The sequence below is a fragment of the Dermacentor albipictus genome, chromosome 2 (genome assembly GCF_038994185.2).
Source record: "Dermacentor albipictus isolate Rhodes 1998 colony chromosome 2, USDA_Dalb.pri_finalv2, whole genome shotgun sequence".
Lineage (NCBI taxonomy): Eukaryota > Metazoa > Arthropoda > Arachnida > Ixodida > Ixodidae > Dermacentor > Dermacentor albipictus.
Genome location: NC_091822.1, coordinates 90,083,820 through 90,111,471, shown reverse-complemented (window position 1 = coordinate 90,111,471; position 27,652 = coordinate 90,083,820). Strand labels below are relative to the sequence as shown.

General features: G+C 47.0%; 1 protein-coding gene across 2 annotated transcripts in view; it reads left to right on the top strand.

The window, feature by feature from the left end:
- The window catches only part of LOC135900965 (monocarboxylate transporter 5-like), a 40,850-nt gene that overhangs the window by 4,341 nt on the left and 8,857 nt on the right, over nt 1-27,652 (top strand). Inside the window, exons 2-4 of one of the 2 annotated variants that reach the window (XM_065430591.1) lie at nt 16,109-16,307; nt 18,897-19,040; nt 25,805-26,063. In XM_065430591.1, the coding sequence (XP_065286663.1) occupies nt 16,109-16,307; nt 18,897-19,040; nt 25,805-26,063 (602 nt within the window). The remainder of the gene's footprint in view (nt 1-16,108; nt 16,308-18,896; nt 19,041-25,804; nt 26,064-27,652) is intronic. The other variant, XM_065430592.1, reaches the window with a different exon arrangement.

Genomic DNA, 27,652 nt, shown 5'->3' with positions numbered 1-27,652 from the left:
ATATATATAACTAGCAGGCAAGAAAGGATGCCGACAGCGAAGTCAGGTGGGACAAATAAAACATACGCGCATGAATGCGCTACGGAATCATTTTTTTTTTGTTTCTCGAAAAGAGCCCACGTTACTAAATTCAACAATGTGGCTTAGATGTTTGTTAGCTGCTATTGGACGAGGTAATGCAGGTTTATGAAATGCGTTTGCGCGGCCAAGTACACTTGTTAAGCAGTGTGTATCTTTTATAAGCGGCGAGATGTGCGAAATGTTCGGGAAAGTGGTAATGCAGTTGCGCGTGGACCGGGAGGTAATTTGTGCAGTAAGCAAAGCAGAGCTATCATCCTGTTTTATTCAATTGATTGGAGTGATACAGACTTCTTTATAGCAGCAGCACTAGAATGCCAACTGGTTTTTTGTCGATGAAATGTGCGACATAGTATGAAACAGATTCGAGAGAATTTGATAAATATTCCTGATGTGACAACCAGGGCCCATATTCTGAAACGTTTGCCTTCCGCGAAACTATCGCCCTGGCCACGCCTCTGCCAACGGCGCGCACTGATTGGCGGTTTTAGTAAAACCGGAAAATAAACAGAGCCATCTAGTAGTTCCGGTCTGCGTCATTTTAACGTCATGGTGTGGATCGGTGCTCTCGACATATATTAAACAAACGAACATATTTTTTGGCGTTAGGTTGGTGGGGAAGTGTACTAGAGATAAGGTAGGTGGTTGTTAATAGTAGTCTATTTGGTAGGGTCTTACACGCGTTGTCTCGAGGCGATATTTGTTGATTCATATAAAAAAAGAAATTCACACTTCCTTATTCAATTTATTTTACCTAATGAGGCCGTAACCAACCGTAGTCAGTGCGTAGAACCCGTACTGCGGCAACTACACACGAAAATAACACACCCGAGCAGCTCTGCACTCGCAGGGTGTGCTCTCTCGTGCGATGTGAAATGTTCAACAGCGCGTGTTGGTAGTGCACGCTGTCGTCACGGGTAAGCAGTCGCTTGATGCATTGAACGTGACTATCGCGGCGGCGAAACTATAGCGGAAGGCGAGCTTTTCAGAGTACGGCCCCAGGTGGCAGATGCGAATTCGAGCTGTAGACGAACAAAAGTTCTTTACGCTATCACGATTGGCTGAAGGGGTTTCATGTAGGTTTCGTTTTAGATAACCAATTGTGCGAGTTGCTATTGCTGTAACATGTTTTATATGCGCTTTGAAAGACATGTTTGTTGTAAAATGGGTACCAGTATATTTGTTGAAGGGGTTGGCTGTGAGAGCACTGTTATTAAGCGAGTAAGTGCAAACAGAGCTTCTTTGCTTTGGGTTGATGGTCATTAGTTTATATTTTTCTTTACTTAGTTACATTTGCCATAATGTGCACCAGTTTGTAATTTCATCTAGATCTTTTTGAAGAGCGAAGTGGTCATCGAGTGTCTTAATTTTGCGATAAGCTACGCAACGGAGCAGCAGTGGCGTAGAGGTAGAGCATCCGACTCGCGTGCAAGAGGAGCGTGGTTCGAATCCCTGTGCCACGCAATTTTACATCGCATGAAGAAAAATCCGCGTGTTGATAAAATTGCAGAAACAGGCCTGGAGTGCGGCCTGATCCCGGTGACCAGAACCGGTAACGCACTCCGTCACCAGAGCAGGATTGGCCACGCTGGTGCAGTACTTGGCCAAAACCTCCCATATGAACGCAATCAAACCCCGGCCCTCAGTCCCCAGCAGCTGCGAAGCAACTGACCACGGCGACGGTCAGACCTGCGATGCAGCAGAGGGTGCTAAGAATCCTTGGATCCGGACAGGCCGCCATTGGAATCTGAAAGCTAGAACGTTATCTATTGAGGCGAGTCTAGCAGTGCTATTGGAGGAATCAGATGTCAGTAAATGGGATATAATAGGGCTCAGTGAAGTTAGGACAAATGAAGCATATACAGTGCTAAAAAGCGGGCACGTCCTGTGCTACCGGAGCTTAGCGGAGAGGCGAGAACTAGGAGTCGGATTCCTGATTAATGAGAATATAGCTGGTAACGTACAGGAATTCTAAAGCATTAACGAGAGGGTGGCAGATCTTTTTGTGAACCTTAACAAGAGGTACAAATCGAATGTCGTACAGGTGTACGCCCCTACATCCAGTCATGATGACCAGGAAGTCAAATGCTTCTATGAAGACGTGGAATCGGCGAGAGGTAAGGTCAAAACAGGATACACTGTACTGATGGGCGACTTCGATGCCAAGGAAGGCACGAAGCAGGCTGGAGAAAAGGCAGTGGGGGAATATCGCATAGGCACTAGGAATAGCAGGGGAGAGTCATTAGTAGATTTTGCAGAACAGAATAATATGCGGATAATTAATACCTCCTTCCGCAAGCGGGAATGCCGAAAGTGGACGTGGAGGAGCCCGAATGACCAGACTAGAAATGAAATAGACCTGATACTCTGCGCTAACCCTGGCATCATACAAGATGTGGACGTGCTCGGCAAGGTGCGCTGCAGTGACCATAGGATGGTAAGAACACGAATTAGCCTAGACTTGACGAGGGAACGGAAGAAACTGGTACATAAGAACCCGATCAATGAGTTAGCGCTAAGAGGGAAAATGGAGGAATTCTGGATCAAGCTACAGGACAGGTATTCGGCTTCAACACGGGAAGAGGAGCTTAGTGTTGAAACAATGAACGACAATCTTATGGGCATCATTTAGGAGTGTGCAATAGAAGTCAGCGACAACTCCGTTAGACAGGATACCAGTAAGCTATCGCAGGAGACGAAAGATCTGATCAAGAAACGCCAATGTATGAAAGCCTCTAACCCTACAGCTAGAATAGAACTGGCAGACCTTTCGAACTTAATCAACAAGCGTAAGACAGCTGACATAAGGAATTATAATATGGATAGAATTGAACATGCTCTCAGGAACGGAGGAAGCCTAAAAACAGTGAAAAAGTAACTAGGAATAGGCAAGAATCAGACGTATTCGTTAAGAGACAACGCCGCCAATATCATTACTGATATGGATGAGATAGTTCAAGAGGCTGAGGAGTTCTATAGAGATTTATGCAGTACCAGTGGCACCCACGACGTTAATGGAAAAGAGAATAGTCTAGAGGAAATAGAAATCCCACAGGTAACGCAGGAAGAAGTGAAGAAAGCCTTGGGAGCTAGGCAAAGGGGGAAGGCAGCTGGGGAGGATCAGGTAACAGGAGATTTGCTGAAGGATGGTGGGCAGATTGTTCTAGAAAAACTGGCCACCCTGTATACGCAAGGCCTCATGACTTCGAGCGTACTGGAATATTGGAAAAATGCTAAAATAATTCTAATCCATAAGAAAGGGGACGCCAAAGACATACGATCTCTGGGATGCTATTCACAGCATGTTTACAGGAGGTATTCAGAGACCTGGATTGGGAAGAATTGGGGACAAGAGGTAATGGAGAATACCTTAGTAACTTGCGATTTGCTGATGGTATTGCCTTGCGTAGTAACTCAGGCGACCAACTGCAATGCATGCTCACTGACCTGGAAGGGCAAAGCCGAAGGTTGGGTCTAAAAATTAATCTGCTGAAAACTAAAGTAATGTTTAACTGCCTTGGAAGAGAACAGCAGTTTACGATAGGTAGTGAGGCACTGGAAGCGGTAAGGGAATACGTCTACTTAGGACAGGTAGTGATTGCGGATCTGGATAATGAGACTGAAATAATCAGAAGAATAAGAGGCTGGGGTGCGTTTGGCCGGCATTCTCAGATCATGAACAGCATGTTGCCATTATACCTGAAGATAAAAGTGTATAATAGCTGTCTCATACTAGTACTTACCTATGGGCCAGAAACCTGGAGGTTTACGAAAAGGGTTCTACTTAAATTAAGGATGACGCAACCAGCTATGGAAAGAAGAATGATGGGGGTAACGTTAAGGGATAAAAAAAGAGCAGAATGTGTTAGGGAACAAACCCGAGTTAATGACATCTTTGTTGAAATCAAGAAAAAGAAACGGGCATGGGCAGGACATGTAATGAGGATGGAAGATAACCGATGGTCATTAAGGGTTAAGGACTGGATTCCAAGGGAGGGGAAGCGTAACAGGGGGCGGCAGAAAGTTAGGTGAGCGGATGGGATTAGGAAGTTTGCAGGGACGACATGGCCATAATTAGTACATGACCGGGGCAGTTGGAGAAGTATGGGAGAGGCCTTTGCCTGCAGTAGGCGTAACCAGGCTGATGATGATGATGCAAGTTCTGGTGAATAGTCTGATTGCTGATGTAATGATGGACGGCAAAACATTGATGTAGATGGCAAACAATAGCGGAACCAGCGCGTTACCTTGAGCTACACCAGACGCGCGTTCAGCTTGCGTTCCATTTCTCTTCACGCCATTGGCCTAGGCGGCGCCTAGTCGTCAGCCGCAACGTTTTAACGCGACAGCGTTAAGGAGCTCGTGTCGCTGAAAAGCCGGTGTCGTCGGTGTCGGCGTTAGCGGCGTTACCGTGAGCGATAAATCCCAGAAGGCACTTCATAAACGTTCCTTCAAAAGGGGACAAAATCGCCTCTAGTGAGTGCGGTGTTCCCTTAGAAACGTGCCGTAGAAAGTTATACTGCAGTGTATATCGGTAATTATGACCATGTAACCTACAGAAGTCGCAGTTTCACGAGTAGCGAAGTACGTTTCCGCTAAATTTCTTCTGCGCTCTGCGCACACGCAGAGCCATCTTGCGGCAAATACAGAAGACCCACTCCTCGCAATGTACGGCGCTGCCCCGACACGGGGCGCGCCACTCGCCCCATGATCGCGTCCGCCTTCATGGCGCGTCAGGGCCCGGCTATCTCTGCCGATCGCGTCGTTTGGCTGGCGTAGCACGTTTGAGTAGGTGGTGCGAACGGGATGCGATAACGCTATCGCGTTCCACTCTTGAAGGCGAAGCTTAAGCGTCCTCCAATTTTTGAACAACAATCTCCGTTCGCGTTCCAGATCTCACATCGGCCAAGCGAGATGAATGATTGTCAGTAAAGGTAAACTGTTAGCGGATGTGAAAAAGTTCCTTATCCACGATATTGTAAGGCTCTCCAAATATAATGATGTTATTTTGACTGTCAATGTAGAGTGGGGAGCGCCGTTAAAGGCTGTGGCAAAGTAAAAAAAAAATGGTGTCAATTTGAAATCTATTGTATATGCAAGTCAAGAGCTAATTAGTGAATTCGATAAGTTGAGTCTCACAGGAGAGTCCTTTCCTGCAACAGTGTTGCTTTGGATAGAAAGAATTGTTAGCTTGTATTTGCTGCTCAGTATTAAATGCTATGACATGCTGTAGTACCATGCTCTAGCTAGTAGTTTACATAGAATGGTTTTAAATGACGTGGGGTATAATTACGTATCTTGATTTTATTGCCGGACTTAAACATCCGCATGATTTTCCAGACTTTACAGCGACATGGTTAAGGGCTGCTAAACATGCATGAAATGGTGGGGGGGGGGGCTGAATATATTACTGTATACTTTAAAATATTATTACTAAAGCCGTGAGCGCTTGATGAGATAGAGACCTTTAGGCTCTTAATTCTCGACGAGATGCCAGAGACAATCAGTCTGACCGTTCTCAAGGGGAAATCACTCACTCTTATATCTCCCTAAACTGCAAGCACGTGGGCTCACCCGATCGAAAGCGCGGCTGGATATGTCAGTGGGGCGGTACTATAGATCTCAGTTTGGCTGTAGGTGGTGAAGAGCGAAAGTATACGTTAGTATTCTAGTGGTTCGCGGCGAAAAAGCGCGACTGTTGACAGGCTTGATTATTTTTCTTCGCTTTCTGATGGTCGTGCAAGCCACAGATATTCCTTGGCGAGACACTGCTTGTCGTGCAGGGGGATAAATTTCGCCACCTGTCAGTTTCACTAATTTCTTGCCGTTGCTTTTGGTTTGTGTGGTATAGTGTCGCCCCCTGCAAGATCTCTGTGTTATCATACATTTATGTTTCGTAGTAGTCTAGCTAGATGGCGCACCACCCTTCTGTCATGTGACAAGCTTGGACCACTCAGGAGGTGCCATCTGGCGTGTAGTCTTTTTTGGTGATAAATGGCTGCGAGCCGGCCCAGTCCTTGTCCGGTTTTCATCAGGAGCAGTTGGCTCCGGGTCTCCCTCTCTGCGTCAGGCGCTCGCCGCGCGTTTGCTGGGTGTGGGCCCCCACTTGCCTGCCGCTGCCGACACAGCAGCTTGTGTTTCTTTTTTATTAAAGAGCAATTCGCTATTATGATGTCCTCTGGCCCAAGATAACTCCTTGTTATGCTTTTGCATTCGTTGGTTGCTATGTGCTACCCCGCTGCGCAAGTGACCTTGTTTACGGTTTCGCGTCAGTGAAACGGAAACCTGCACAAACAGCATGACAATTTCTACGTGCTTCCGCCCGTCATTCCCGTCATATATTTATATGATTGCCCGCAGTTTTTTGTTCAAACGCAATAAATAACGTGCCAGAATGTTTTCTACATGCCTTTGGAGCACGGTACGCTAGTTTGCGAGTTATTCTCTAAATCGGAACTGTTCAAAAAATACCAGCAATGCGCCGACTGTAGCTCGCTTTGAGGTCGATGATTGTTTCTAATTTTTCCTGGACTTGGTAATCGTTTACAGTATGAGACTCAGTGTTCTGCATTGAAGAAAAAAGTTCATCGACGATTACGATACTCACTTATTCCAAATTTGAGCGCAGCTCCGTGCGCGTTTTCGTTTCGCGTGTCAATATTTTGCAATACGGTTATATCGCTGCACAGTTTATATTAGGAAGAGAAGGCTGCGAGTAGCGCGCTTTGTTTCCATAGACAGGGCGCGCGCTACTGTGACGCCGTATCGCAGCCATCGTCGGCCGTCTTGCGCGGCACCACGCTTTATTCTTCTCACGCTTTCGTTCCACTGACGACGAGAGCGGTCCTTCGTCATGGTGACCCGCCGTGGTTGCTCAGTGGCTATGGTGTTGGGCTGCTGAGGACGAGGTCGCGGGATTGAATCCCGGCCACGGCGGTCGCATTTCGATGGAGGCGAAATGCTAAAACGCCCGTGTACTTAGATTTAGGTGCACGTTAAAGAACCCCAGGTGGTCGAAATTTCCGGAGTCCTCCACTACGGCATGCCTCATATTCAGAAACTGGTTTTGGCAGGTAAAACCCGATAATTTATATTTTTTTCGTCACGGTAAAATCGTGCCACCAGTGTCAGCGGCGACAACAAACAAGGCAGCGTCACATTGAGCCTTGCACGCAGCCGCTCGCCATCGCTCCTTACAGGAGCTGTGATCCTCGTCACACATGCTGGCACCGTGGAGCAATTCAATAAGAGCGGACGTTCCTATAGAGCCCAACTGTCGAATCGACTGTAGCCCTCCAAGCCGCCGGCATTAATACCTCAACCACACTGCCGGCTTCGGTTTTGGGCGCCCGCGTTTTGAACGCAAGCTGTAAGGCCTAACTCTAGCTGCGCTATTCGGCGCGGCATTTGTTTCTTGGCTTCTGATGCTGAACCACGCGCCGTCTTGATACGGAATCATTTTATTAAGACAAAATGAGTGCGGACGACCTTTACAAACCTCCATCGGATATATTGCACGTCCAATTTCATAAAGTAGATGCAAGATGCCTTGTAAAATGAAAAAACAAAGAAAAAAATGTTTATTTCGATTCATATATATGCTTCTGGCGGGTTCTTCTGCATTCATCCAACGCTGTGGCACCAGGTTAACATCAGTAGTTCCGGCACGAAGCTCGACCGGACGGCATAAGCTGAAAAAAGCAAATTTCAAGCATGTGTCATTTCGGTGTTAACACCTTATAGGAATGTTGCATGTAGAGGCGAAACGTGCGAAAGTGGTGAACGGGCGTCATTACAAATAAAAGCAATTCGCTTTTACATACATGGCGTAAAAAAACACCAGCCTCATCCCAAACAATGCCATATATATAATATGGTGAAAATATCCGACTACTGTTAGATATGGAGCTGGTTCCTGCGATTTCTTCGAGTTCCCCAAACCGCTTCGAGTGGCAGCACAGCTAATTGAGGAATGCAGACACAGGAAAGCGCATTCCAGAGAAGCGGCCGAGCAAACAAGTTTACGTGCCAACAAGTTCGTGCGTCGCCGGGATTAGAAGGGGGCCTGGGACAATGGAGCTCAATCGACCCCCTTCGTCTTTGAAGAAGGCATTTGCCACCGCTGCGGAGCCGAGTCGCCGGGGTTAGCAGGTGGGCATCCGACAATGAAGCAGGTGCACGAGCGCCCCCCCCCCCCCGCTCCTTCTCCAGCCTACAAGTGGATTGCCAGTCTGCGTGGCAAGAGCGCAGAGAGCCCCGACAGGTGTGCCACGCGACACGGGCGCCTACCATTGGCTGCAAGTGGCGTCATCGGAGTGGACTCTCCCATTGGTCAAACATGACGTGACTTGCAGTGCTCGAAGGGCTTATAAGAAGCCTTCCAGAGAGACCTGAGCATTCTGGGACATGCCCTGATTCCCTGATTCACCTCTCTCGAACTTCTTGCCGCGGGCCGCAGCGTCCGAGTTGCTGCCGGCCCGTAATGTCTGTACGACTGTTAATTGACGCTCTCGTCCCTGTACATAATGTAGAATAAATCCCTCCCAAGTTGTGGGTTTCCATCCCGAAGTCCCGTCCCTTCAACCCCTACATCTGGTTGGCAGCGGTAGGATCGCCTCCGAATGCATCAGCTGGTGGCAGCGCTACGGATAAACCTTCGTCAAGAGAGATACTAAGGAACCGGGAAGAGCGAAGAAGAGAGAGCCTTCGTCGAAAGAGGTCCGAAGAGACTGGGAGTATCGAAGAAGGAGCGAGCCTTCGACCCAGGGAGTCCGGAAGGAACCGGGAACAGCGGACGGATGAACCGGATGGCAGAGTGCTGCAACCGTAAGTGAGCGCGTGGTTTTTTTCCTTATGATTCGCCAGACTCAAAGGTTGTGTGTTCAATTTTGATAGTTCTGGGAATCGGGAGTTTGTTGCATTGTGTGTTTGCACAAATTAATTAAGGAAAACAGTTTTTAACCACCTGTCGGGGCAGCTGCCATGGATCTTAGAAGGTTGACGAGGTTGGACTTGTTGTTGGTGTGCGACGATTTGGGAGTTGAGGCGGACGAACGGATGGAAACGCCAGCTATCATAAAGGCGATTAATGATAGTGGCAATGATGACAAAAGCATTGAGCTTGCTTGGGAAGTGATACAGGAGCCACGGGAGCGTGCGCGTCGTGTACGTTTGCGAGAGCGTCGTGAGCTTAGGAGTGAGCGTCAGCGTGAAGAACGCGAGAATGAACGGAAGCAGGAGCTTCAAGAACTTACTCTGAGGTGTGAGCGTCACGGACGTGAGAATGAACGCGAACGTGAGCGAGAGGAAAAGTATGAGAGAGAGAAGGCAGCACTGATCAAAGAGATACAGCATTGTGATCAGTTATTGGCACAGAGACAACGGCTGTCTGAGAATTCTGTAGGAAGTACAGAGCGAAAGAATGAGGAAGTGTCTAGCGGACTTTCGCCAGAAGCCGACGAAAAGAATAGTGCCTGTGAGATTGACTGCCGATTAATAAGTGAAGGGAAAAGGCTAGCTGCTAACGATGCCTTAGTGGCAACAGAGGCCGTTAAAGGCCGCAAGGAGAGCGACGAGGTGCTGTGCCAACAGATGACTGTAGAGACAGCTAGGCCAGCTGCGAACAAATTGGCACAGTTACCGAGCGTGTGCGTCGCTGGTAATGTTAGCGAGGTTGCTAGTGAGGAAAAGGGTACTGTTGACGCGACAGACGCGAGCACCCATGTAGAGCCTGTGCGTGCAGAAGTGAAGTGCGAGCTGGACGATGCAGTTGAGAATAGCTCTCGGGGTGGCGAGCTCCGTAGCTCACGAGAGAACAACTGCATTGTTCAGGGATCGGTGCGGCTCTCCGCCAGTCTAGGTAGCCTAGAGAGGGATGATTCAGTTATTAATCATTCGGACTGTGCGCGTGAGACAGCGATCGATACCGACGGGCTGTGTGCCGATGCACAGCGTGCGCTGGGCAATGTAGCAGAGGGCAGTTCGCAAGAGTGCGAGTGGTCTAACTCGAATAAAGCCTGCTGCATTGTGCCAGAGTCGGTTGAGCTGTCCGCCAGTCGAGGCAGAGCGAGTGTTGATTTAAGTGAGAATCACTCAGACTGTGCGGGTAAGAGGCCGATCCGGGCCGACGAAATGTGTACCGGCCAGCACGAGGCACGAGAAGGCGACATGAAAACTAGTGCAAGGAGAAAGCGCCGTAAAAAGAAGCGCGGTAGAGACCCAAAGTCGGTAATTAATGTAGCGCCGCCAAAAATGGCGAGAAACCCAAATGGGCAGGGCGCGAGGAAAAAGATGCGGTCGTCTCGGACGATGTTGACGCATCGAAAACGTTCAAACCACCGGTCAAAGGGGGACCGCGAAGAATGTTCTGCGCGGACGCGGACAAAGGGCACGGGGCAGTTAAGCTCCTCGTCGTTCCGTAGTTCTTTTTATAGCTCAGCGTGCAGTTCGAAGAAACGCAAGGTGGCAGGACGAGACCAGGTGGGGAGAAGCGACGCGGTCAATCGGGTTTGTGTTGAAAGCGGGGCGCGAGGACGCAAATTGGCAGGAGACCGTAACGTCTTCGGGGAGCTGATAGTTAGTCAGCCCTTTTGTTGTCTCTCGGCAGCCAGAGTAGCTTTCAAGCCGCGACCACCGCGAGGACGGCTCAGAGTATGAGTCAGACATAAGCGTTTGGAAAGGGAGGCGAAGAGCCCTTCCGTAGAAATGGAGTGTCTTGTTTTTTATTTTGAGCATCGGAAAGTTTTTCGCGATTTGAGACTAGGATTTCTTTCAATGTGTAAGGTTTGAGCTTTGTTAGTGTTTTGGTTTGAGAAAGCTCCGAGATTTGAAAGATGCGTTTTAAGTAAACATGTAGTCTCGCGAGATGCTCATTAATAAGCATATAGGCTTTCTTTTTTGTGTGTGTGAGTAACCTGAAGGTCAAGGTTATCGTCGAAAGGCCTATGGTAAAGCGCGTGTGTTATTTAACCTTCTTTCTTTTTAAGTTTTTTGAATTTTGTAAGGTTAAGCGCGTAAGTTTTCAGTGAGTGCATGAGTTGCACTGAGAGGCGTTCTTAGTTCCATTAGCGCGTGTCCTGTGTGGACGGAAGGAAGCAGACTTTATGACTGGGTTGCTAGTGTGTGTGTGAGGGCAGCCGTGTATTCTGACTTCTTTAGTGAACGTGCGTGGAAAGAGTTAGTAGAAGACGCATCATTTTAAGAGTTCTGCGGAGTGTGTAAGTCCCGCAAGTTTAATTGTTCGTTTACGTCACGTGTCCTGTAGGACTTTCAGGGAAGAAACGTGAGTAAGCGTAAGTGAAAAGTTTGTCTACAACGCAAGTACGCGTTTTGTTTAGTGACCACAAGGCTAGTGCGCTTGTGATTACGTACTTGTGAGGTTGACCAGATTGTTCAGTGGCACCATTACGTGTGATAAGTACGCCACTGCGATAGATTGGAAACATGCTGTTCGTGTGGTTAGGCCACTTAAGTTATGTTCGGCTGTTTTCATTTGTTGTTTGCATCGTCAACGACCCTTTTGTTTTGCAACAACAATGGTACTCTGGTCTTGTCGGCAATCGAGGAGAAATGGATAGCTGTTTGGAAGGGTGGTTGGAACTGTTTAGTCAAAATTGGGGAAATAAAAGATCAGGGTTCATTTTGACTCAGTAATAGCCTGGCGAGTCAGGGGTGAAGAGCCTGCGCTTACACGTGGGGCAGCGCTGTGTTGTTTGGTTTGTTTGACGTATGTTCTCCAGGGCCCAGGATCCCGAGGGTTGTCAAACGAGGCTCGACCCCAGTACCCTGCAGCTTCTTTCAGCGTTCCTCATGACCAGCGAATTGAGTTCACCGGCCATTCGGAACAACCGGGGCGAGGACGAGCTGTTAGATATGGAGCTGGTTCCTGCGATTTCTTCGAGTTCCCCAAACCGCTTCGAGTGGCAGCACAGCTAATTGAGGAATGCAGACACAGGAAAGCGCATTCCAGAGAAGCGGCCGAGCAAACAAGTTTACGTGCCAACAAGTTCGTGCGTCGCCGGGATTAGAAGGGGGCCTGGGACAATGGAGCTCAATCGACCCCCTTCGTCTTTGAAGAAGGCATTTGCCACCGCTGCGGAGCCGAGTCGCCGGGGTTAGCAGGTGGGCATCCGACAATGAAGCAGGTGCACGAGCGCCCCCCCCCCCCCCCGCTCCTTCTCCAGCCTACAAGTGGATTGCCAGTCTGCGTGGCAAGAGCGCAGAGAGCCCCGACAGGTGTGCCACGCGACACGGGCGCCTACCATTGGCTGCAAGTGGCGTCATCGGAGTGGACTCTCCCATTGGTCAAACATGACGTGACTTGCAGTGCTCGAAGGGCTTATAAGAAGCCTTCCAGAGAGACCTGAGCATTCTGGGACATGCCCTGATTCCCTGATTCACCTCTCTCGAACTTCTTGCCGCGGGCCGCAGCGTCCGAGTTGCTGCCGGCCCGTAATGTCTGTACGACTGTCACTTCACGCTCACCTCCTTGTACATAATGTAGAATAAATCCCTCCCAAGTTTGTTGTTTTCCATCCCGAAGTCCTGTCCTCCAAACCCTACACTACCAAGCATTCCCCCATGTACAGGCATTTGTGTGCTTTAACAGCCCAAATACACGCGTGATGGCGTGTTTGCTAAACTACTTGGCGTTAGCCGACGCGATGGTGCTACTTACGCAGAGGTAGCCATAACCCAGGCTCTGAACCAGACCATGCTAAACGCTCGCATATCAGGAGCAATGCGCTGGCGCAAAGCCTGTTTTCAGTCGTTCCGAAGACAGAATTTTCGAGTTACAAGTTCCTGGTGTTTGAGTTCCTTGGCGTTATCTTTTGTGCATTTCCCGGCTCACGCAACATGTTCCCGTATTATCATCCTAGGCAATCAATCATACCGTGTTCGACAAGCGTGAGTACCGAAAGATGGTACATGTTGTTGCACGGCCACTAAAACCGTCATAAGCTTGTCCCACGAAGAATCTGTACGCGGGAATGTAACTGCGTCACACGGCCGAACTGATTTTCGCTCACTGCATCACAACACCAGGCACAGCAAGCTTGCCTCAAGAGTATCCTAAAAAGTAAGGAAAATATTTACGATAATTGTCCGGGTTACAGAAAGTGTCACCAGCTTGTCGCTGTAAGATTCAGTGTGCGCGAAACTGACTGCTTCACACAACCGATCTGATTTTCGCTCAATGCGCCCCAACGCCAGGAGCAGTGAGCATTCCAAAACTATTCAAATTAATCACAGTAATGGGGGACCGATAGAAAGCGCTGCAAATATCCCCCCTACGTGCTATTACTTCAAGTTAACTCCGCCACTATAGTTTAGCTGTTTTTTCTTGACTGCGTCACAAATCTAGGTTCCGTGCCGCAAGCCTAAATTGAGTGGAATGCGTCACAGATTGTCGAGTAATGTTTCACGCCTTGCCATATTCAAATAATGCAGTGGTGCCACGCCAAAGTACGGAACGGACGAAGAGTACGCCCCGAGCCCAACAGAGGAGGCTAAATCTGAAAAAAGAAAAAAAAGAGCGAGAGAGAGAAAGACGAGTTGCCAAATCGGCGAACTTCACAAGGGCTGCCGTTCCGTGAAGTCTGGCGGCGTGTCTGGTGCATGACGCATGTATCCGGCTCGTCTCGCGTGCCGTTAGCTTGTTTCTAGGTAACGCAAGAAAAATAATTCGCAAAGTATAAGTTCGTTTATATGGAACACTTCTTAGTTTTAGCGAAAAAAAAACAGATAACAAAGTCTGTTAACTTCACCTCACATTCTCATTTTCCGATGCTCGCCGCCGCTAACAGACTGCGCTAATACTAGCGTGATGTATTTCCTGTTGCCTGTTTTCACCGAGTGTCCGTTCTTGTTGAACTCGTTTCACTATGCTGGTACCGCGGACTGACAACGCCACGGGCGGGCATAGCACTCCCCGCCTTACGCTGCCCTGCTCCCCCCCCCCCCCCCATCGGAACCGTAAATGAGATCACCCGCGCAGATGCGGATGCCGTGGCTCCCGGCAACTCCACTACGCACAGGCCGTCTCCCGTTCTCTCGTTGTCCGCATTATGCTTTCACTGTAGTTTCCTCCTCCAATTACCTCGCGCGCTATCCTTTCCCGCTGTGATCCGCGTTCACTTTCATCTTTTGCTGTACTCGTTCGCTCGCTTACGCCGCCGGCACTCGACGCAAGAACGGAGGCCTGAAGAGCTGCACTCTTAAGAAAGTCAAAAGTACGATCCCCGTAGGACCACTACTGACCACCATGTGTGCGCGCAAGCTTTGGTGTATTAAATTGCTTTTCGAAGTTGTAACTATGAAAGCCACGGCACAAGCGAGTAGGCCTACTGACATGGCATTTTATGCTCTTCGTTGTTTACATTGCGTTCTGATTGTAGATTCGCTCTACACTTATAAAGCCTAGAAAAAGAAATATGCAGGTCCAACCGACATGTTCGAATGCGAGAAGCGAAGTTTCCGAGTGGGTAAATAAACGTCTGAATATTTTCTGCCGAGTGTTTTGTATCGTGGCGATAATGCCAGTGATGACATGACGCGGAGACCACCATTACAAGAGTCTCCCCGCGACGGTCCCCCTGCATCACGCCACGCATACATAGTCAACGCCGGAGCGGAGATCCATTGCGAAGATCCCAGTTCAAGATTCTATTGGTATACCGTCGGACAACTTTCAGTGGCAAATAAAGGAAATCTACTTTTGCAAAGCACGCTTAAATAAGAGCCCTCCTAAATATAGTCTAGAATTCTCGTTCCCGATACTTCAAGCGGCGAAAAGGAAACCATAAACATATACAACTCTTATACTAGAATAAGACCTAACTTTGCGCCACTGAGGGTTAAATTTGACTTCGCGCTTTTCTCTTTCCCCCTTAGTGCAAATGCTAAACCGTAGCACGTGAGAAGCTCGGCGCTGGATCGGTATCTGTTCAAGAATTAGAAAGCGCTGTCGTGGTCAGCTGGAATACTTGGTGGTGTAACATATCTGCAGGAGCGACACCCATACGCTTCGCTCACAAATAAAGTACAGGCTCCACTGTGATGTTTGCACTTGAGAGTTAAGGGCACGATTCTGTCATAAAACTGTAGGACCAGTTAAAGTGCATAAAAAGATGCCAGGGTCATGACGAAAACACGAGAATAACTTAGATGCTACGCGTTGATCTTGCACGTTTGTAGATGACGCTCGCGTTATTTGGGCGAATATGTCACGCGCCTTGCGTTCGGTCATTATGGTAACAAGAAGATTAAATTATGAAGCTGTACAAGCTGGGCACAGCAGTAGATTGGGTGCACGTAAGTACACACGTACGTACTTCGAGCAGCGTAAACGAATCTTAGTTGTTGAATCTGCAGCTACATAGTGCTGCAGACAGGCGGGTACCGGCAAAACCTTAATCGCAGCCCTTTCACGCCGGACAAGAGTCTTTAGAAAGCTAAGTAAATAATGTGATCAAGGTAATTGAAATAACTCGCGAAGCGGGTTGATCTGTGCAAGCAGCGACAGTGTTTTTGCCTACGAGTATAATCCATAGCCGTGGACGACATAACACTCAAACAAAGCTCCGGCATTTATATAAACGTCGTGGGCAATAAGTATGCATTTATTGGTGAGACAAACAATTCTGTCTTTTGTGCTACTGCTCGACACTAAAAGGAATTCATCCAACAAACTATCCTCAAAATCCGCCTTTTAACTGTAAGCAGGCAGCCAACGCGAAGCCACAAAACAATCACGCAGTTATGTGCCGTAAAAGCTTAAGAAACATCTGCTTCTGCCAGTTTCATAGCGTTCCATCATCGCTTGTAGCGCAATACACAATATTCAAGCCTCAAACACGACAAAAATTCACGTATATCATTGATTTACTATAGGTTAGTTTATATAGCTATAATGCAAACATTTCTTTTAGGGCTGGTCATGGCAGGGAGCCGCACATGCGGAGACGATGGAACGGCCTGAATAATAGTCCTTCAATTGAAACTGTACTGATTTTTTTCTTTTGCCTTGCAGGCGCTATTGCAAGGCCACATGTACGAAACCGACAAGGACTGGCACGTGACCATAGTTGCTGCCGCCGCATTTTTCTTCGGTTCTGCGTCCATCCGCTCTTCAGGAATTTTCTATCTGAGCATTATGGATGAGTTTCGGGTGTGTCGATCCACGGCGTCGTGGCCGGACACACTCATTGATGCAACCAGCGAAATGGCCGGTAAAGGATTGTTCCACCTACTTTCCTTGATATACGTTTAAAGTTTTATAAGCACACTAGTGCCTCTAGCTTATGCGTAGACGGTAAATTTGATGCTTCTGCAATGCGGGTGTTGTTTAAAGAAAGTTCAGTTTTCTCAGAATGCCGAAAACTGAGTTCAAAAGAGAAATTGAGATATTCTGACGTTGGCGCTTCTAATGTATGCAGGAGAGGAAAATCCAACAAGCCCTTTGGAGGTTATGTGATTAGTTGTCTCAACCGGCACCAAATACCTAACTGTCAAAGACGAGATAGTGGCTGCTGTCCGATATTTAAGGCTGCTCGAAAGGTGTCCAGATGTGGTCAAGCGGCTGATGCATAGTTTCACTAAGTGAGTTTAAAGGGCCATGAACCGCTTTTTATCGCAGTGGAGGAAGGCACTTGAGGTGGAAATGGGCTATTTCAGAAATCCTTCCCCGTAAAATGTACCTTGATGTGTTCTGCAGTTATGGCAATCAAACGCGGCCACGGCGCATAGGGGCATGCCCACAACGTTTCGCCTCCTATATGTCACAGTTGCGGGCGGTTCAAATTTGATTTTGGATGTTAATGTAGAAGCCACTATGTACTTACAATTTATGTGCCCATGAGGTGCCAAAGGTACGCGAAAGGCGGTTATCCTCAGCAAGCCGGAGTGCGCTAAGCCAGTGGGCTCGTCACGGCACATCGCGGTGGCCGCGGTATCCACGCTACGTAGCAGACCGCAGCTACCTGGAACTATAGTGCCTATGCGCAGCGTTTCCTTCGTGCGCAACAAGGCTTGAGTGCGTGCTCGTCCTCGTATGCAGCAGTCTGACCAAGCTACGTGGTTCGGACCAGCTTTGTCCTTGACCAGCTTGACCAACAGATAATATCCACATGCAAATTGCCCATTTTCGAAACGCTATCAATTAGTGTGCAAAGGCGTCTACCCGAAGCTTCCACGAGTGATCGCACGCTGACAAGCGTGAACATAATATGACCTTAAGTTTCGCGTAAAGGCCAGTTGAGCTTTCATCAATAGTCGAAATTGTCGGGATCCAATGGCTACGACACCGATACATCGGGTAGCCAATATTTATTGCCTACGCGGGCGGCCGCAGCCAGGCGTGAAAAGACGATAGTCGGCTTCTTCCCGATGTACATAATTATTGTAGAAATTTTAAAGCACAGTTTCGCTTACTTCAGCCTCTTTATTGAACTTCCTTAATAAATAAATTCCGTAACTTTAGGTAGAAGCCCACTTATCCAAACACCTTGTTTGATTGACGTCAGCAATTGGCTAATGGCAGCCGCGTATCGGAATCCCCTATATGGCGAAATACGGCGCCCAGAAGAGAGCGAGAGGAGCAGGTTTGTGTTGCAATGAGAGCGCTTGAGAGAAAGGTCACTTCGCGCTGCGCTAGCGAGCTTCACGCGCCTCGCACGACTGCAAAATTTGGTTGGGATATTTTGTAGCAGTGTACGCCATCCGCGGGCTATGTTTTTTTGCCAAGCCCGAGGGGTGGTTCAGGGCCCCGTTAAGGTTTCCGTTTGTGGGACAGCTGTTGAAAGCGCGCACTTTGGCCTGGTTTTTCCTATCGTCCGTCATTTCGATTGCACTGGCGTAGATGGCGATGATCGCCTTCGTTAGCGTTGTGATCGTGCAGTTGCAAGTAGGCCTCATCCTTACCTTCACGCTCCACGGAGGGCCAAGAAAACGAACATTGCTTGCAGTGCCATGCACTCCGAACCACCATCTAACTGGCTTACATAGCAAGGCAGTGGAGCGCCATGGAGTGCATCTCAATTCTACGTAGTGAAACAAATAATCACGGTGTAATAACCTCTCTTTGTTTACGCTGTTGGCTCATGGGTATCTCCATGACACATAAGCCTGCTAATAAAATAGTGCATGTTTGTCAAATGAACCACTATATAGGTTGAAATATACAAATTACTGTGACATGCGAAGGTTGTGGGGTCGGTTCCCACCTGCGGCAAGTCGTTTTTTCATCCACTTTATTTCCATTAATTTATCGTTTCTTTATTTCATTTATTAGGCACAAAAAATTTCCCCTATGTTGTCCTTGGTGTCAGTGTTTATTGGCTTCTTATGATATGACTAATAAAAATCGGGCTCCTTGGTTGATCCCCTTTCTTCTCGTTTGTGAGAAATTAGGTGTTCCATGCCAACAACGACACAGTGCAATGACAACAGCCTAAGAAGTGCTAAGATCAAAATGGCGTAACCACACGATTTGAACTCAATTTCCTATAAGTGTGCGCACTAAGGCAACGGACACGTTTACCTTTGGTAAATCGTGGGATACTAGCTCTTGGCAACTCGTGCGAAGTCTTGGTCCCCTTACATATCCTGAAAGGGGAGGGGGGGGGGGGGCAGGGCGTATGTGCATTTATTTCCTGGGTCACGAAAGGCAATACTGTAGATGAAGAAGACGGCGTTGCGTGCATCACGAATAATTTATTTCTTGAGAATGATTGTCCTTGTAATAACTTGTCAGTGTCGTGGTAAATGGGTTCACAGCCAGAGAAATCGCTGAAGTCTGCTCATATTTTTTTCTCTTCCAGGGCTCCTAGTGGCCGTGTTTTTCGAGCGCGTCAACCCGCTTGGAGTTATGACGGTCGGCAGCATCCTAGCCTGGGCTGGCGTCATGTGTTCGGCCTTGGCACCCAGCATCGTATGGATATCGCTCACGCTCGGTGTCACTCACGGTAGGAGCGCACTAGCACGTTTTCTTTTTTTTGGTCACATGGCGCAAGTTGGACATTGTGCGATAACATTTCTCCATCTGCAGGCCATATAGGAACGAGCTTACTAGTGAAATACTTCAATAATACCGATGCCTAGCACTGATCAGAAAAAAGCGGTCTGCAAATTCATGCACGGGGTTGCTAGTTTGTTTCGGCAAAACGGTGAAGTAGTAGGAGACAGAACACGCACTTTCAGAAGTGTTCGGAAGACGTGCAGGAGTTGTGCATTCGCTATCAGGCAAGATGGGTTACCTGTTTGCGCATGTTACTGCAAATTACGCGTGAACAGTCGAAAACGATGCTGTACAGCCACTGAACGACATTGATTATATCAGAATGAGGGCGTGGTAGTAATTAGCGTAGAGTGTACGAATGAATTTTTCGGAGCCTAGAATACCAGCAACGGGGGTTGTTGGGAAATGTAAGAAATTTTTGTTGGACAGAATCCCCTCAGCTATGCGCACTGCATTTCTTTTTTATGTTAGCCTAAATTATGTGAGACGTCGCCGTCAGGACATTTGCAGGAAGGTTTTCTTTCTTCGTTTCTTTTTTCTTCATGTGTCTGCTTCTTCAAGCTCACACTTCTACCGGCTCTCCTTCGTTGTCCTACATGTTCACTCTCCTATCTCTTGCAGTGAGAAACTTCCGCGTCGTTGGTGCGCTCCTCATTGCAAATGAAGTGGTAATATTGCTGCGAAATTCCGCCCCACTCATGTATACAGAGGTGAGGAATCCTAACCATGGGCAATGAATATAAAATGGCACCATATAAAATGCGCTTACTTCGCTGCTCGCGAGATGCTTCCAGCTTTCTGCAGAACTTATGTTTCATAGGGTTTACAGGTAAACTGAACAAATTCCCAGCGAAAAAAGTACACTGGTATATTTCAAGCATTGAATGGATTATAAACTACAGGTACTTCACTGAATGATGGAGGCTTGAAGTGATTGGCCGTTGTAGAATAAGGAATGCCGCTGTGGCTAACGTTTCGAAAAGGGGGCTTATCTCCGTCAGGACGGGAACTACTTTATTTGGCAGCGTTCCCGTAAGCGTGACTGTCTCCGTCAGTCGGGGAGGAGGAGGAAAATAGGATGTTGCATGAAAAGAATGAAAGAACCCCAAGTGTTTAGAAAATTGTAATTAACAACGGATTTTGATGCTTACACGTGATATAAAAAGAACGCGTCGTGGTGCTGCTGTGTGTCCTTCGAACAAGCATGGGGGAGACAAACATAGAATGCAAGCTACACATATACGCAGGCATTTTCAAACTCGTAAGCCTAGTTTTGCCAAATACCAGGAACGCAGAACAGTTCCGGAGTGTGCTAAAGCTGACCACTTTTGTGCTGGGCAAATTAACACGACCCGCTTTACTCCAGTGCTCCTCCAGCACGCCTTATAATTAGATCGTTGCTCTTGCTCGTGAACTCTCAGAATTTATTTACTTTATTACGCGCGTTTTTAAATACGTTTTCTTTGCAGTTTCTGTCACTAAGCTCCGCCTGGAACTGACGCCAATTTTTGTCGTTATTCTTCTGTGTCTCTCTGCACGCGCAGCAGTGCTTTCACAGTCCGTTTACTAACAAATCCAACACACAACAGTTCTACAGTTCGTATCTGGTATCGCATGACGCGAGTGCTCCCGTATACTGACGATAAATGCAATAATCAAACACGCACGCTGCCCCTAGCAGACACTAGCACAAGTTCCCACCAATGCGTATTGTTGCAGGTGTCAGCAGTACACTCCAATAACAATAATTCACAGAAGCACTATGGTTGAAAATTGGGCAAATTCGTATTTTGTTTCTAAAGGTGGTATTGTGTTTAAAATTGGAATCCCTCGTGGTTCCTTAGGGGCTATTGTGTTGAGCTGCTAAGCATAGGTAGCGGGATTGAAACCCGGCCACGGCGGCCACATTTCCATGGGGGCGAAATGCGAAAACGCCCGTCTACTTAGTTTAGATGCATGTTAAAAAAAACCCGGTGGTCCGAATCTCCGAAGTCCCTACTACGGCGTGCATCATAATCCGATCGTTGTTTTGGTACGTAAACCCCATAATTTAAATAATTTATAAAACTGGTACAGCGCGATGGGAAAGAAAGAAGCCGAGCAGGCAAGAAGGAACAGAGCGCTTACTTCCAACTGGCCTTATTGGTCGATTGCACGAAATATATAGCCACAAGAAAGCACTAAGCAATGTCGTCATAAAACGTCGCAAAACGACCGACTGAGAGAAGGCTACACCATCTTGTCATACAACACGCCCCATTCAGTACTACATGGTTAAACTGATCAAAAACTGTTACTTCCTGTGACGATAGGCACAAACATGGTGCTCTAAAACGCGTGCTGCCAGTCCTTGCTGTGAAATCAGCTTCAGTAATCTAGAAGTATGGTTCCTTGGGCTAGTTGGTTAGATAGAGCAATGGTGTTCATAGCGCTGGAAAACACGGCTAAGAGCGAGATAACAGGATGAGCTCTAACTTTCATCTTCATCTTAAAACTTACGTTCTCTTTGAATGCAACGTACGCGGAATGCAATGGGCGCATCTATCTTCAAAAAAGGGGGGCTTGCATTGGGTCGTGTCTGGCACCCATACTTAGTGATATTTTCTTGGCCAATTATTAGAAGGTTATACAAGTTTGCATGTCTGAGGTGAGGATCCCCAAAATGTTAGATATGTAGACGATTACCTAGTCCTGTTTCATTCTACTTAATCGCCAAATGACATAGTTCACATTTGTTTCTCGATGTCTTGACAGTGTGGTGATAACACATGGACTACCGGTCAATAATTCCATCTAGTTTTTAGACTTGAGAATCTTTTTTTGTTCCAGAATCATATTTGTTGGGAACATCATCCTAATGACAATAAATGATGCTTCCGCTTCATTCCTCTCATTCTGAGCTATTGAAAAGAGGAATTGCTAACCTGTGGGTTGAGATCGCGCTCCGGAAATCATGCGCCCATAAAATGTGTAGAAGCAATTTGACATACAAAAAGAGCCTCTATCGGACGCAGATTAGTTACCCTGAACCTGTACTAGTATCAGTAGCAGAAAGTGCATTAAAGAACCAGAATGGCATGCATGTTAGCAGTAGTGACAATATGAAAAGGGTGGCTGTGCCGTATTTGCATAACGTATCAAACGCACTAAATAAACTTGGACAAAAGCCTAAAGTACATGTAGTATTTACCGTTTCGCAGAAATTGCTCAACTTATGTAGTGCCACAAATTTGTTTGCTAAAAACGCGCATGCTGTAAGAATAATTACCGGCCCCCTCTTTTGTCATGCGTAAAGAATGTTGTGTATCGCCTTGCGTTATCCTACGGGATGGTTTACATTGGGCTGTCTGGGAGAAGCTTGAATGATAGGTTAAGAGAACATAACCAAAAATTGAACCGGTACCGGGATGGTCAATGTGTCTGTGCAATGCGATGGTTGTGGGTGTTAACCCTTGTTTAAGAACTGCTCTGTTTTGTATATAAATGTGGATAAATCTGCGCGAGATGTTGTTGAAGCTGTTTTGACAGCGGCAGTGGCTGATCACAAGTTGTCCTTCAGTGGCTCTGACTGCAAGTGAATTTGTGTTCCTGGAAGCAGCTGGTTTTCATGTGCGGTGACTAAGACTTTTCGGTGTGCGAGCCTGCGAATATGGTGGTCTTCCGGGGAATAAACACTCATTTTAAAGTTAACGCTCGTCCTGTTGTCTCGTTCTTGTCCCTGTCTTCCAGCGCTATGACCCCCATTGCTTAAATGATCTGCCGCGTAAGTTGTTATCGGTGCTTTTTCAGCAGTTCACACCAATAAAAATTCGGCTCACACCCACAATCGCGACAGTCAATTCGTATATGTCTCGAAATAGCCCTGTGCACATTTTAATCATGTTCCTTCAGCCTTCCATTAAGGCTGCGAGCAGTTTTGCATGTATATCTCTCTTTATTCAATGTTGCTATCATGTGGAATTAGGCGTATAGGCTAAACTGAGCGCTGCCCTAATGAAAGAGTAAAAGAACATGATCACTTTGGGCACCGAGCTATTCAGAGGCCAATAGGAATGAACTGTCGTGATTGTGGATGTAAGCCGAATTTTTATCGATGCAAAGTGTTGAAAAAGCAGCGATCACATCTTACGCGGCAGATTATTGAAGCCGATCTCACAGCAAGGGCTCGCAGCACGCGTTTTAGCACGCAATCTTTGTGCCGATCTTTACAGGAAGTAAGAGTTTTTCATCAGTTTAACTGGGCATGACAGAATGGCGCGTGTTCTGAGACTTATGATGGTGTAGTCTTCTCTCGTCATGATGTTTTATGGCGTGTTATGAAGACATTGCTTGAAGCTTTCTTGCGGCTATACATTACGTGCATTCTGCTAATAAAACCAGTTGGAAGTCAGCGCTCTCTTCCTTCTTTTGGCAAGATCAGTTTATTTCTGCCTTTCTTTGATGTGCTCTACCCGTTTTAGAATCACAGAAGAAAACAGAAAAATTGAAACAGGTGCATCTAAATAATATCAAACACGATGTTTTGCTGTAAACAGAATAAATGCATTTCCTACACGGAATGCATTTCGACTGCTTAGCATACAACAGGATTTTTGAGGGACAACTTAACAAACAGTAGTTCTACTTCTCTGTCTTTCCGCATTTGAACGCTCCGATAATGTTACACGAAGCTGGCAGCTTTCCACAATTTTCGTCTAATTCATGTATTGCAACGAATGCTAAATGTAATGCTTCCAAATGTATGGTCTTTGGCACTGGTCTTTGGCAGTGCCATTACGGTCATGCTTGACAGCGCTCTTCGAGAGCAAGGGATTCACTCTGGTTCATAAAAAATACGTTAGCAGCTGGAGCGCAGTGGACCACGCTAATGCTACATATGCTATGGCCTATACCATCCATACATTTCTCTGTTGGCATTTACCTAGGTGGATTTTATTATCTCCTCCCAATTATTATACATGCCTGGTGACGGTGTTTTGATGACATTCGCGGCTTTATACGGCGAGTTTCCCTGAGCGACACCGGAAGATAATATCACGTGGATAGTATTGCATGTCATTGTAGTACAAGGACAATGGCGGCTTAAGAGCTGCACATGTCACGGCGTTCTTAAAGGCAGCCGTATTGCGCCTTATGTGTGAGGTATGGGATGAACAGACAGCCATTTTTGTCTTCTCAGCCTTACCATGAAGGCGCAGCTTTTCGTCGGACTTGTAAACACTATATTGTGCTGTTAGAAGTGTGGTGAAATTTCACTAATTAGCTCCTATTTTTTCGTGCCAAACATTGTTGTCTTGTCTGAGTAATGGGCGTCCGCGCACAGAATATGATAATAAGGGCCGGTTAGACGAGTCTAGAAGAAAGCGAACAATAGAGCAAAGAACAGAGCCACAGTTTGCCCTTATTTTTCTGCGTTAGACGCGCTATGTGGTATCGCCGTCCTAAGTGCAGGTCTTATTTAGCTTTGGTTTAGTGCTTAATATCTGCCAACCCGAAAATGGATCTGGGGACGTAATTGCAGCGCACGTCCCGTTTGTATTACTCACACTTTTGTAACAAACTTAAAAGAAACGCAATGTTAAACGAAAAAAAAATTTACACCACAGTTTCATTATTAAGGCAGGATCTTCCTGCAGTATTGGCCTATGCACAGAGATCTTGTACTATCGCGTGCTAGGTTGGCCATGTTGATGCTTTATCCGGAATATTCGTGTTAATTCATAGTAACAGAACTGCACTTCGTGGGTGCGTTTCACCTCTGCTGTGAAGTAACAGCGTGTGATTGGTGTGAATTGGTGTCAATATTGACCAAAGGTAAGTGATGGCAATAAAATTACCGGACGACGTCCACGTCATTTTCCATTAATCCGATTGTACTTTCGCGGTGATCATTTACAACTTACAGCTGCCGTTGCAAAAAAACGTTGCCTAAAGATCTCCCTAAAAGTGTTGTCAAAGGGTTCACGCAGAGCTCTCAGATGACATGATCAAACAACTTGCGCACGACAGTTCCTGTATTCCTCGGCGTCGTAAAGATTCATCTAGGACCTCAGCATCCTTATGACTGCCTACGTTTATGGCTACATAAGCCTTCTTATAGTTATTTTTGTCTATAAACTAGTTTGTCGATGATTCGTAAAGGCTGTGAGAAAAGTTTAGCATTTTTAAGATTTTTCTAGCGTAGGTAGACATTCAGCGCAAACTTTATGCGTGATTGCGCGAGCTGAACTTTACGGAAATTAAGACAGCGAACGCTTAAGTGACGCCTGTAGGAAGGGGAAATCCGCTAGTAGATGTCTGTAAAAAGATATGTCAATTTCCTCGCCTAATTTTACCTGATAGAAGATCCCGAAACGGCAAGAACATGGAACGGCGTTTTTCAACTGAAAATTGTCCTTTGTCATTTCTTGCTATGAGCGTCTCCTCATATATGAGACTGAGTAGTGGACACAATAAACACTGCAGTATTCAAAACATGAACGACATTCTTGGTAAAACACTCAGGCAAAAGTGTTAAGTATTGGCAAGTATCGTTTTCTTCGCAGACTCCATGGTAATCCAGTAATAAAAGAAAAGGTAAGATGAAAAATAGGCAATGCAAAGAGGTGCCTGCAGTGAATGACATCGGTGTCTTAGTCAATTCAATAATTTTGTGCATGAAGTTAACGAAACTTGAATACCCATATGTTGTGCTCTCCTTTTTTTTTTCAGGTATCGGCATTGGACTGGTATTCAGCTCGCTGCAGGTGTTCCTTAGCCAGAACTTCAGCAAGTACCGTGGCACAGCTCATGGCATCATGTACGCTGGTGCAGCAGCCTCGGCCATGGTGTTCCCCTACTTGCTCGAGTACACCACGCATGTATTCGGGTTCCGTCTGTCCCTCGTCATCTTTGGTCTTATCCTGGTCAACCTCACTATCATAACCCTGCTTCTGGACAAAAACTCGTGGGTGGACAGCGCTGCCACAAGGCAAGGAGCAACACCTGGGTTCATAATTTGGAACGATAATTTCATTTTTTTTTATTTTTCTTGCCCTTACTCAATGAATCTTACAAAGCCGTGTAACTGTCGCCGGTAACTTCTAATTGGTGGGACGTCCCATAAGAAGGGTGTGTAATCACACAAGAATAATATTCATGAAATCGGGATCCTGTGGCCATATCTTAGAACAATCCATTTAGTTTTAAGTTCTTCATTTCTTATCAGTCGAGTGGAGTAGATAACAGCGGTAAACGACAGTGCGGGGGCGTTTAGGATGAGCTTACAACGACAATCGTAACGAAATCAAATGAAACAATTATCTACAGCGTACCGCTTCCGATACTGTGGCAACCCTCTTGTGCTCGATCTAATGTTGTACTTAGTGAATAACCGCAAATAAAAGCGCTCCGATGTATCTCCGAAATAGAGTTGACAATCGAGTCAAATGGGCGACGCGCATCAACCTATACGGCACAGTATTTTTTTAAACAGAATTGCTGTTTCCTGGTTCGTCAGTGTAATGATTCTCCATAATGTCTAGTTTTTAAGCATGAAATTATTTTAGCTCCCGTTGTCGGTGACCTTGAGGTGCCCTTGAGCCATAAGCCATAGCGGTTATCCGAGCTCTCAAACGAGAACATCTGGGCAAGTAGCGAGAACAAAATGAAATCTTGTGGTCAAGCAGTCAAGACTCCATTAGATTCTCTAGTTACATCCCAACATAGCTAATGACCGCCTAAGCAATCCGTACAGATTGTTAACCAGCGTGGCTGAAACGTGTGGCCCCGGTGTTTATCACTGGGTTAACCCCGATGGTTCGTTAAACGACGACTTGATAGGCTGCCGGATACGTGGTATACGCAGTGGCTGCTTGCGTTCAGCTGCAGTTCTTGTGCTCGGGATGCGGCATCGGCACGGCGTGGACGAGCGCGTTCCCGTTTCTGCTCGCGGCGTTGCTGATGGAAAGCAGCCTCCTCCTCAGGAGTTCTTATGACGCGTGGCCTGGCCATTTCAGAGCCGGAGAGAAACTGCGGCGCGCGCTTTCGGCTGCGACTAAGAGCAACGATGCCACTACTGGCAGAGCCAGTCACGCGCCTTTCTTTCTCTTTATTTTTGGTGCATGCGCATGAGGTTGCGCGGGAGGAGTTTTCGGCATACAGGCGACGGAAGGACGAATCAGCTACACATACACAGCATCACTGTAAAATATTGCTTCCAAGTTCTTCCTAATGTTTGTACAGAATATGACTTGAGCTGTAGCTTGCAGTACGCTGATGCTGGTCGTTGCCGATAGCGACGTTCAGATGGCAGATACAGGCCACTGTACACTAGATTTTCATCTTCTTGTACTGCATGATCTTTCCAACGCCAGCGGTCCACGAGTTCCGTGATTCGGCAGTGTCTCGTGTGCCCCGCGAACGGCCGTTTGACTGAGCCGATACGTGAAATGAGGTTCCGTCTGCGACAGGAAGCTAATGCGTCCATACGAATCGGAGCACAGTATGGCGTGGTAAGGTGTGATGTGGTGGGGTGTGCGGTTACCAACGTGCACGACACCCATTTTAATATCGCCTCTA